This window comes from Galeopterus variegatus, unplaced genomic scaffold (genome assembly GCF_000696425.1).
Source record: "Galeopterus variegatus unplaced genomic scaffold, G_variegatus-3.0.2 Scaffold171, whole genome shotgun sequence".
In the NCBI taxonomy this organism is placed as follows: Eukaryota; Metazoa; Chordata; class Mammalia; order Dermoptera; family Cynocephalidae; genus Galeopterus; species Galeopterus variegatus.
The window spans coordinates 133,994-145,247 of record NW_007726282.1 but is presented as its reverse complement, the minus strand read 5'-3'; the positions used below and the strand labels follow the sequence as shown (position 1 = coordinate 145,247).

Here is an 11,254-nt window from a genome sequence, read left to right as displayed (position 1 = left end):
GCTGCTCAGTTCTGCCTGCACCTGGCAGCTGTGCTAAGAACGAGGACAGGACCTGGGGGCTACCTGGATATCCTGATCCCAGCCTTGTCCAGTCCCCCTTGCCGTGAGCCTGGGGGCTTGCTTCACTCCTTAAGTCACGTGTTCGCACAAGTAAATTCACAGACCAGTTGGTCTTCCCAGAATGGTGACAGTTTTTGTAGCCTCGCTAAAGAGCATCTCCTGGGCTGGGGTCCCCCAGGCCTATGCCTGCTGAGCCTGTTCCCAGTACAGCAGGGGAAAATGGGGGTGGGCTGCTGCTTCTCTGGGGCTTTGCTTTTCCCGTCACCGTTGGGGACATCTGGGTAGCTATCAGCTAGTCATGTCATCCCTAGCGTGGAGCCCATCTCATTGTAATGTTGACATTTGCTGCAAAGCTCCTGTCGTGCCGCTGCTTGGCAAAGATCCATTGTTGTCATCAGCCGATGGGTGAGTGGAGCTGAAGGCTGGGCCAGCCCGCACCAGGCTGCTGTCATGAACGACCGGAGCCACAGCTCATCTCTCCTGCCTCTTCCATGCTGCCTGGGCAGTGGCTCTCGGGTCGTCCTTCAGGGCCCACGGCTGCGCCCTGCCCTTCCCCTCCCCGCCCCTGTCCTCCCTATCCTGCGCCTGACCCACTGCCTCCCTGTTTAGGTCAGTTCTACAGCAACGGAGGGCATTCTGGGAATACCGGTGGTGGCGGCGGCGGGGGCGGTGGTGGCTCCTCCGGCTATGGCTCCTACTACCAAGGTGACAACTACAACTCACCAGTGCCCCCAAAACACGCTGGGAAGAAGCAACCCCATGGGGGCCAGCAGAAGTCCTCCTACGGCTCAGGCTACCAGTCCCACCAAGGCCAACAGCAGTCCTACAACCAGAGCCAGTACAGCAACTATGGCCCCCCACAGGGCAAGCAGAAAGGCTATAACCATGGACAAGGCAGCTACTCCTCCTACTCCAACTCCTACAGCTCCCCGGGCGGCGGGGGTGGCTCGGACTACAACTACGAGAGCAAATTCAGTGAGTTGCCTTCCAGGGCCACATCCTGAGCCTGGGCACAGCATAGCACAGCACAGCCTGGATCTCCAGCCCAGGACCTAGTGGGGTAGGACAGGTGGTGCTGGCTGTGGGTGGGTATTAGGGAGATCTGGCTGGCAGAGCCCCCTGTGGCCCGGGTCTCTGCCACTCCCTTCCTGTCACGGTCTCCACAGGCAGGTGCAGCTGAGGCCCTGGCTGTGCAGGAGGCTGGAGGATACGAACTGCCCTCCTAGGACTGGCCCTGCAGACAGTGTTGTCTCTGGCCCGTGAAAGAGCCTGAATTATTCCCTACTCCAGCTCTCTCCACTTCAGGCACAGGCCCAACTGGCCGAGGCTGGGCTGTGCAGGCGTAGCCGGTTGGGGTACTGCGTGCCTGGGTTCAGCTATGCCGGGTGAGAGGCGAGGAGGCCACTGTTAGTCATAGCCGTAGCCTGGCCTGGCCTGGCCATGTGGATCCTGAGTTCTGCCGGACAGCTTGGGTGGGAGGAGCTGCGGGGGGAAGGTGAGATAGCTGTGCTTCAGGACACATGGTGACCAGCCTGACCTGGGGCAAAGTGAGCTTGCATAGCTCCAGCTGCCCCCTGATATTGTTGTTGGGCTGGCATGTGCCTAATTTAAGCAGACAGGGAGATCTGCAAAGGCCAGGGTCTGGGTTTTGGGCCTGCTGTATTCAGGGGCACACCCTAAGGACTTTGGATTGCCCCAGTAGCATGTGTCCGAAGGCCCTGTAACCATCCTGTCTTCTNCCGATCCCATCTCTGGTGGAGTAGTGTGTTGACAAACCTAGTGAGCAGAAGCAGAGGCCTCGCCATGACGTTCTCGGCTTTGGGCCTGAGAATGTGGTGGCTGCGTTGCACGCTCTCAGTCCCGGATCCTGAGTTCTGCCGGACAGCTTGGGTGGGAGGAGCTGCGGGGGGAAGGTGAGATAGCTCTGCTTCAGGACACATGGTGACCAGCCTGACCTGGGGCAAAGTGAGCTTGCATAGCTCCAGCTGCCCCCTGATGTTGTTGGGCTGGCATGTGCCTAATTTAAGCAGACAGGGAGATCTGCAAAGGCCAGGGTCTGGGTTTTGGGCCTGCTGTATTCAGGGGCACACCATAAGGACTTTGGATTGCCCCAGTAGCATGTGTCCGAAGGCCCTGTAACCATCCTGTCTTCTTTTCCTCAGACTATAATAGTGGAGGCCGCAGCGGAGGGAACAGCTACGGCTCAGGTGGCTCGTCGTACAACCCAGGGTCACATGGGGGCTACGGCGGAGGTTCTGGGGGCAGCTCGTCATACCAAGGCAAACAAGGTGGGCCTCGCAGGTGACGTGAGGGGGACACAGCAGTGTGAGTGGGGCTGTAATGGCAGCTGCCCCCCCGGCTTCTGTGTGGGGCCCTGTGAGAACACAGGCTTGGGCCACTACCAGCTGTCCAGGCTTTTCTGGAGAAGCCAGAGTGCCAGTATTTGCCTTCCTCTGAAACACTGGTACTTGCGTGAAGAAATACTGATGACACTGAGGGTCACACAGAGGGGTGATCTTAAGCTGTGATCTGTGGTTTAGGATGGCAGGTCCAGGCAGCCTCTAGTTCTGTGGCTGAGCAAGTCACCACCACCCACCCCCCAGATGCCAGTGTCATAGTGGACAGGGTATGGGTGACAGTCCCGATGATGTGTGAGAGGCACTTAGCACAGGGCAGAGCAGGAGCCCGTGAGGCTGCCCACCTGCGTTCTCAGTTCTAGCCCCTCGTCTGGGGATGCTGCTGAGGGGCTGACGTGCCAAGCCCCTCACCTCTGACCACCCCTCTCTCTCCTAGGAGGCTACTCATCACAGTCCAACTACAACTCCCCCGGGTCCGGCCAGAATTACAGCGGCCCTCCCAGCTCTTACCAGTCCTCACAGGGCGGCTATGGCCGAAACGCAGACCACAGCATGAACTACCAGTACAGATAAAGCCCCGGGGGTGAAGACTCGAACCTTCTGCACTTACTCCTCCCATTGGAAGATTCAGTTTCACGCACCAGTTAACATGTCAGCGGCCCACCAGGCCCCGCCCCCACCCCGTCCACGTGGCCGTGTTGTGAGGTGCAGGAGTCACTCCGTGGCCTGTCCTGTGACCCATATTTAGCCGTGTTTGGGACTCTGTGTCTTCAGTGGTTTGTTAGTTGCCATTACCACTTTGTCGAGGTAGAGTTTTTGAGTTCTTACAGTTCAGTGTCCCTCTGTCCATTTACGATTGGTGTCAGAGTTAACTCAGTTTGTCTATAAATAGTGACGGAAGGGATACGTCATCTGTTCATGCTTTTGTGAAGTGAGTTAAACAAGCTTTCTGTATTTTAATGCTTTAGTGTTTCAGTTTTATAAGTGAAGATTTTATTTTAAAAACCAGTGGGAAAGAGTGGGGTTTTTTTGTATGTCTGGATCATTCAGGCAGTACATCTGAATTAAGCTGAATGTAGACAAATAAAGAAAAAGAAAACTGCGCCCGTCTTAGGCCTGGGTGTCTGGCCCCCCAGCGATGTGATGGGCAGGTTCCTCTGCTCTGTTCCCACTCTAGGGAAAGCAGCGTTGGGGATGGCAGGATGGTCCCTGGTCACCAGAGAGAGTCCAACTCCAGGCCTCTTGACAACTTTACTCTGAGCTCAGCTGGTGCCAGCTACTGGTTCCCTGGGATCTTGCAGACCTGGTGTCCTGATGGGCTCCCAGCTCCAGGCAGTCTGCAGAGCTACCTGTGGTGGCTTCCAGTTCTCACAAAACTCAGGCATGCATTGTTTTCTGCCCTGTGAATTCTGGTGTAGTTTTAAGTGCAACTTTATGTGATCATGGAGTTAAGTGGCCCAATAGGGTCCACGTAACCCAGTTTGAAAAGGGCAAACTATGTAACCCCAGCCAAAGGCTGTCTGTGCCTCCCAGAGGCTCCAAGTAGGGAATTGGGGTTCTTTTCCATTGCCTGGAGGTTTTTTTACTCCAGCAGGTTTCCCTAGAGTAGTGATTCTCAATTTGAGGCAATTTTTATCTCCTGGGGCAATTCTGCAATGCCTGGGGAACATTTGCCCCAACTCATGGGTACTCTTGGCATCCAGTGGGTAGAGGATGCTGCTGAACATCCCATACTGCACAGAATAGTGCCCCACAACAGAGAACTCTCCATGCCAAAATGTCAACAGCATGGAGGTGGAGAAACCCCACCCTAGGGTGGCCCATCTCAGCTCTGGCTTTGTGCAGAGTGGTGTGGGGGTTACAGGGATAGCGCTAAAGTGACCTTTATCCAGGCCCCACTTCAGCCTGTCTGGAAAGAGTCCTGCCTGCCAGGCTGGGACCGCACCTCTCCAGAGACCTCAGCTTGACAGCTTCCTGCAGGGTTGGGAGCCGCTTCCCTACCCCTCAGACCGGGTGCTCTTGCTGGCCTGAGCCGCAGGCCGTGCTCAGTCTCCCATGTTCAGGGGACCGTGGCCATTGGTAGAAGTGAAAACCATTCTCGACTCAATTGCTCAGCTGATGCAGAAAATCAAGTGTGCTTTTGAAGGGTGAAGATTTGTCTTCTTGAAGAGGTGAAAGAAAGTGGGTCTGTGCTAAAAATGAAAACACTGGAGGAATTCTTTCTGCTGGAGCAGGGGAGGCCCTGTGTACCAAGTGGCCCAGCCCAGGGAGAGACAGGAAGAAGAGGTGGCCATGTGAAGCCAAGCTAAGAGGCGGCACCACCCACAATGCGAATGTTCGAGTTCACCTGATGTGCCCTGGCATCCCACCAGTGCAGCAGTGACAGAGGGATGAGGACAGTCCCGAGGGATGGCCCCAACCCCGACATTGATGGGAAGTGACTTTGATCCATCTCTACCAGTTACATCCAGGGTCTGGGCCAAAAAGAGACTCATCCAAAATCACTGGTTTCTGGAGCTTGAGGCGAGATGATACGGGCACAGCACTCAGAAACCCATGGGGAGGAACATCCTGGCCCCATTTGCCAGACCCCTCTGGACTCCAGACGAGCATCTGTGTTCTCAGTTGAAATGGATTCACGCCCACTGAGAATCAGTGGCAAATACCTGTCCCAATGGGACAGCTCCTGATCGGTGCCTTTGGTGCCCTAACTCCACTTGGGGGCCTCACTGGTGCCAATGGTGCTGTGGTGCAGGTGGCCAGTGGCAGTATCCCAGCCGTCAGAAGCTGCTACACCAGGAGGCTGGGTTCAGGAAGATGTGGCTGTCACCTTGAGCAAAGACAAGGCCTGGCAATGGTACTTCATACATTTGAAGCTGACGAAGGCCTCCAGGCTGGTGGTCTTCCCAACCCAGAAATCCGACCTGGGGGAGGTCCTCTGCTAAGGTCTAGCAACAGGTGGGCAACAGCTGGCTTACAGTGAAGAGACACCTGAGCCAACCTGGTTCAGGTGGATGGTGTCCTGTGGCTTTCAGTCACCAACCAAGGCCACCAGGAATATCAGTGGGAAGGACAGGGGGCCCACACTCTTCCTCACAAGTGGACAGGATGGGTACTTGATAGGTAGGCCATGGGGGTCAGTGACCAGGGACTGGGCACATACCATGCCAGGGGGCTCAGGAGGACTCTGGAGGGAAGGAGGGGAAAGGGACCACATAACTAAACACCTGCGTGGTTGTTTGAGATGACATTGTCGGGAGGGGCAGGCGTGGCAGGGAATTGGGCTGATCCCAGGGAAGGATGTTTCTAGGACCAGCAATAAGGGGCACAGACCCAGGGTTTCCATCTCTAGATTTAGTGGAGCCACTTGGGCCTTGCTTGTCCCTCTGGGCTGCATGGGTCAGCCCAGCTGCCAGATTACCCTCTGTCCTGGCGGGGAACCACATACCACTCCTCTGACCACTGACCATTCTTGTGCAGTCAGGGTCTGCCCCAGCTCAAAGGACCTGGCCGCCCTGCAGATGGGGTGTCAGCCTCCGGATTCAGTCTCCAGGTGGGATTCTCACATTGGCCTGAGACCTCTGGAACAGCAGCAAGCTTTATTGGAGGCTTCAGTGCTCACTCTAACTGTTCACTGAATAAAGGGAGACTTAGACTTTGGTTGTTTCATTCACTCAACATGTGTTTATTGGGTGGGACTTATACAAAAGGAGGGAGTGGTGAGATGTATGGCTGGAGGGTGGTGGGGGGGAGCACCGCATGCAGGGTGTTGACAGCCAGGCAGAGGAGTTCTAACCTTATTCTGATGGCAATGGTGAGCCATAAAAGGGATTGAGAGCTGGGAAAACCGCAGGCTGATCTGTGCTTCATAATAGTTCTTTGGGCTGTTGGGCAGAGCAGGTGTGGCAGAGTAGGGCTAGCTGAGAATGAAGTTCTGGAACATCTGAGCTGAGGTTCAGTGATTTAGGTGGCAGAGTCCACTGGACTTGATAAGAGAATAGCTCCTGGACATGAGAGGGTTGAAAACTGGGTCCCTTAAAGACATGTCCTTGGAAGGAGAGGAGCCCAGATTCACTGACCCACCCCAATCTTCTGTGGGGAGACAAGCAGGACCGTCCAGAGAGTGACCTCTGGGGTGGCCACGGAGGTCATTCCCCTGAGATGGCAAGTCATGGGCCAGAGGTCTTCCCAGCTGGCTGCTTCCAAGATTTGGCATCTAAACTCAGCCTGGTTGTCACAGGGCTCTGGAAGGCGGGAATATCACAGAGGGACAGCCCCCACAGCTCAGTTGGATAGATCAGAAAACATACTCCACGCTTCCGTGACGACTTCCCGACCTCTAAAGGCTTGAAGGATCCCATTTCAACGTTAGAGGTGTTCCAAACCCCTAACCTTACTCTTCCGGAGATTCTGGACTCCCCACTCAGTTCTCTGAAATCCTGCTCTGGCCAGCCTGGGATTCAGGACCTCAGTGCCCGCTCTCTAAGGCCAATCACCTCGCTCCCCATTTGGGGGCTCCCCAGGGTAGCCACGGACGATACCAGAGAATACAAGGTTGGGGGATTTCAGGGCCCCTAATCTTGGTCACGTACCTGGGGTGATGCTCAGTCCTCCCTGCGAAGTGCACGGAAACCGCGCCAGGCCAGCCTCCGCAAGCACCAGGCCTTCCAAACCTACTCGCCCCTGGGCCGATCTGCGCGCACCACCCCTTCCGAGCCCGATCAAGCTCCGCCCTCAGTAGAATCTCTTAGGCTCCGCCGCTGGGAGTCCCGGCCCTGTGAACTAGGACCGCTTTGTCATTGCGCCGTCAACAAGCTCTTCTGATAGGATGCTTCCGCAGGCCCCGCCCCCGAGGCGACCGCTTTTCTAGTCTCCAGGCAACGTGCGCGGAGCTGTCCGCCGTGCTGAAGCCGCGCTCCCATTGCCTCAAGGGGCGGGCTCAGGGCGCCCCAGCCTTCCTGGCTGAGCAGCGCCAACGCTGAGAAGCAGGTGCCCCTGGGCCTCCGCTGCTTCCTCCCCACCCTCCAGTTTATCTGTTGGTTGTAGAGCTCACTTCCCTCCAACCTCCTATAAGAAAGCCTTACCTTCCTATCTAGCTCTGGGAAAAGCCAAAGTCCTTGCCTCGGATCACAGGGCCTTGCAAGACCTCGCACTGTCACTTCCCTCCATCTCTTGCTCCCCTCCTCTCAATCCCTCCAGCTACACCGACCTCCCTGCACTACAAACAATTCAGAACAATCCAGGCATATTCCCTGACCTGGGCCTTTTCTCTTACTGTCTCCACTGACCTGAATAATCTCAGATCTCGGCATGGCTTCTCCCTCATCTTTTCAAGCCTCAATTCAAGTAGCTCATCAGTAGCCGGGTCTTGACTCTCTACTTAAAATAGTCATCTCCCAACTCCTTCTATTCTCCCCTGCCCTCTTATTTCCCCACACTTATCACCTTGTGACATGTACGTTTTACTTATTTATCTTTGTTCACTCTTCGAAGGCATAAATTTTTGTCTCTTGTTCACTGTTGTGTTGCCAGGAGTGAGAACAGTGCCTGGCACAGAGTGGTAGCTCATAAACGTTTCTTGGATGTATATTCATGAATGTTTTGGGGTACTTACTGTGTCCTATGCCCTGTGCATTTTCACAGTGACCCAGAGTACCATTTCAAAGATGAGAAAACCAAGGGTTGGACCGTTATCTCAGTTGGTTAAAGCTCAGTGTTATAACACCGAAGTCAAGGGTTCAGATCCCCATACTGGCCAGCCACTAATAAACTGTGTTGTTTTTCTTAAATGAGTAGATTGGCCATGTGTTGATAATTGTTAAAGCTCTTCCTGAGTACAAGGCGTTCATTACGCAACTCTCATTACTTTTGTCTGTGTTTGAACAACATGTAATAAAGAATGTCAGGTGACACAGAGATCTCCAGGAGGGGTAGAGAACCAGAACTGGGGTCTACACAGCCAGGAGTGGTATACCCAAGCCCACTTGAGAAATAGCCCAGTGAAGAAACCTTTGTCACAGTAAATGACTGCATGCAAAGACCATAGCTGGCTCTGCAAGGATCATTGTGGCTGTACATCAGATTTGCTACCCCCTATACGTTTCCCTGGGTGTAGCTTCAATTGCATGTCTTAAGTTTTGACGTGAAGCATTCTTATTTCCATTAATCCCTGTAGCTTGGATGTAGTTGCCTCCAACCCTGGTCCCTAATGGATTATAGCCCAGGAGCCTGTTTCTTGTCATTGGCCTTTGATCCAAATTGTGATTGACAGAACCAGAGCCTTGTGTTGTCTGGCTGCCCAGGTGGAAAGTATCTGGCAATGGCAAATTCTGTCAACAGACACGATATTCCCTAGTCACAGGGTTGAGCAAAGGGAGTTTGGTGTTAGGTAGCCAAAAAAATAAAAAAATAAATAAAGAAATAAAGAAAAAGCAGGGGATGTAGCAGTTTCAGAAGAGCAAATCCAGGCAACCCTTAATCCAATTTGTATTTGCTTCTGTTCGCATGAAGAAATCCTAGAAGGACACAAGAATCTAATAAAAGAGACTACAGGGAAAGTCTGAGGCGGAAATTGGGTAAATGGGGTGGGAGTTTGTTTGCCTTTTACACTTACTTAATTTTTCTACATTTTAAAATATGAAGCTGTTCAGTTAGCTCAGTTGGTTAGAGCATGATGCCGATAACACCAAGGTCCAGGGTTCAATACCTGTACTGGCCAGCAATAAATAAATAAAATGCAAAATATTAAAAATAGGGGAAAGTGCATAAAACAGAAAAGTACATTTCTGTTTCTTTTTGCAGCTGGCTGGTACAGGGATCTGAACCTGTCACCTTGGTGTTATAAGGCTACATTCTTTTTTTTTTTTTTTTTTTTAAAGATGACCGGTAAGGGGATCTCAACCCTTGGCTTGGTGCTGTCAGCACCACGCCCAGCCAGTGAGCAAACCGGCCATCCCTACATAGGATCCGAACCCGTGGCCCTGGTGAGATCAGCACCGCACTCTACCGAGTGAGCCACGGGCCGGATAAGGCTACATTCTAACCAACTGAGCCAACTGGCCAGTCATAGAAAAATACATTTCAGTGAAGAATCCTGTATTGGTTAGAATGTGGTGCTGATAACGCAAAGGTCCAGGGTTTGATTCTTACACCAGACAGCCACCCCCCCAGAGTGAGCCACGGGCCGGATAAGGCTACATTCTAACCAACTGAGCCAACTGGCCAGTCATAGGAAAATACATTTCAGTGAAGAATCCTGTATTGGTTAGAATGTGGTGCTGATAACGCCAAGGTCCAGGGTTTGATTCTTACACCAGACAGCCACCCCCCCCAAAAAAAAATTGTAGTCACACCCTCCAAAGACCACCCTTTTGTATGTTGGTCCACATGAAAAATAAATAAAATATAAAACTTCAAAACAGTAAATTAAAAGAAGTGCTGAGCTTTACAACCATGTTGAATTTTGCTGCGAAATCACCTAAGTTGCGTAATAAGAGATGTTAGTAAATGGCTCAAACAGCTGAAAAGATGTTCAACCTCAGTTACAATCAAGGCAATACAAATTAAAACCCCGATAAGATGCCATTTCACACAGACCTGTTTGGCAAAAGTTAAGAGATCTAAAAATACCAAGAAGGGCCAGCCTATGGCTCACTTGGGAGAGTGTGGTGCTGATAACACCAAGGCCACGGGTTCAGATCCCTATATAGGGATGGCCGGTTAGCTCACTTGGGAGAGCGTGTTGCTGACAACACCAAGTCAAGGGTTAAGATCCCTTTACTGGTCATCCTGTAAAAAAATAAAAAATAATAAATAAAATTAAAAATAAAAATTCCAAGAGCTGGCAAAAAATGAGACATAAAGAGAGCTTTTCTACCCTGCTTTGTATCAGCTGGTGTAATCACATTGACAATAGGTTGTCAAGGCTGGCCAGTCAGCTCAGTTGGTTAAAGCGTGGTGCTAATAACACCAAGGTCCAGGGTTCGATCCCTGTACCAGCCAGCTGCCAAAATAGGAAGAAAGGAAAGAAGGAAGAACAAAAGAAAGAAAAAAGGTGGTCCCACTTTGTATAGTTGAATACCCACCAGGTCTAGAGTCCAGCAGTTTTATTCCTGGGATTTTTGCAGAGGTGTACAAGGAGATGTGTACATGAATGTTTGTGGGCAGTATTGTTTATGGTAGGAAAAAGACAAACAGATACAAACAAACAAAATACTGAAAAGTCCACAAGTCCATTGACTGGAGAATGGATAAATTCATTGTGATATATTTATAGCAGTACATACTTTTATATTGGTTTACAGAAGAAATGAACAGATTACAACTGCACACAACACAAGAGACTCTTAGAAGTATAACCATAAGTAACATAAAGCAAGTCACAGGGGGTAGGTATGATAGAATATAATTTTGCTAGTGGAATACATGTGGAAGGACAACCAGCAGTTTCTCCCACACCTTCTTTTTGCCATTGAATTAAAAGAATTGATATGAAATGTATTAGAGTAAGTCGTAAGGTTTTGGGACATTGTTTGCACAATTCCAAGAGTTAACAATCCATGACAAGTGGAAAATGACAGTTCAGAAACTCCATTATTTTATAATGACAATACTGAAGCTTCTACAAGAAACAAAAAAACCCCATTAGTATATCTAAATTAATACATCCAATATGAAACAACAGCAGCAATAATTTTTAAATTTGCTTGTTGTGCCGGCCCGGTGGCGCACTGGAGAGTGCGCCGCTTGGGAGCACGGCGGCGCTCCTGACGAGGGTTCAGATCCCATGTGGAGACCGGTTCCCGCTCACTGGGTGAGCGCGGTGAGGGCGCAACACG

The 11,254-nt window shown here is 51.6% G+C and overlaps 1 protein-coding gene and 1 long non-coding RNA gene across 4 annotated transcripts in view; one reads left to right on the top strand and one right to left on the bottom strand.

Moving 5' to 3' along the window:
* ILF3 (interleukin enhancer binding factor 3, 90kDa) overlaps positions 1-3,519 on the top strand; it is a 33,959-nt gene extending 30,440 nt beyond the window's left edge. For 2 of the 3 annotated variants that reach the window (XM_008595095.1, XM_008595089.1), the window contains 3 exons: positions 670-1,035; positions 2,223-2,348; positions 2,854-3,086. In XM_008595095.1, the coding sequence (XP_008593317.1) occupies positions 670-1,035; positions 2,223-2,348; positions 2,854-2,990 (629 nt within the window). In that variant the 3' untranslated portion in view covers positions 2,991-3,086. Of the gene's footprint in view, positions 1-669; positions 1,036-2,222; positions 2,349-2,853 lie in introns of all 3 variants that reach the window. The other variant, XM_008563011.1, reaches the window with a different exon arrangement.
* Positions 3,520-6,078: 2,559 nt separating this feature from the next.
* LOC103611044 lies at positions 6,079-7,660 on the bottom strand. Its single transcript, XR_552270.1, has 2 exons — positions 7,010-7,660; positions 6,079-6,421 (listed from the first exon to the last, which is right to left on the bottom strand). It is a non-coding gene; the product is annotated as an uncharacterized LOC103611044 (long non-coding RNA).
* Positions 7,661-11,254: the final 3,594 nt, after the last annotated feature.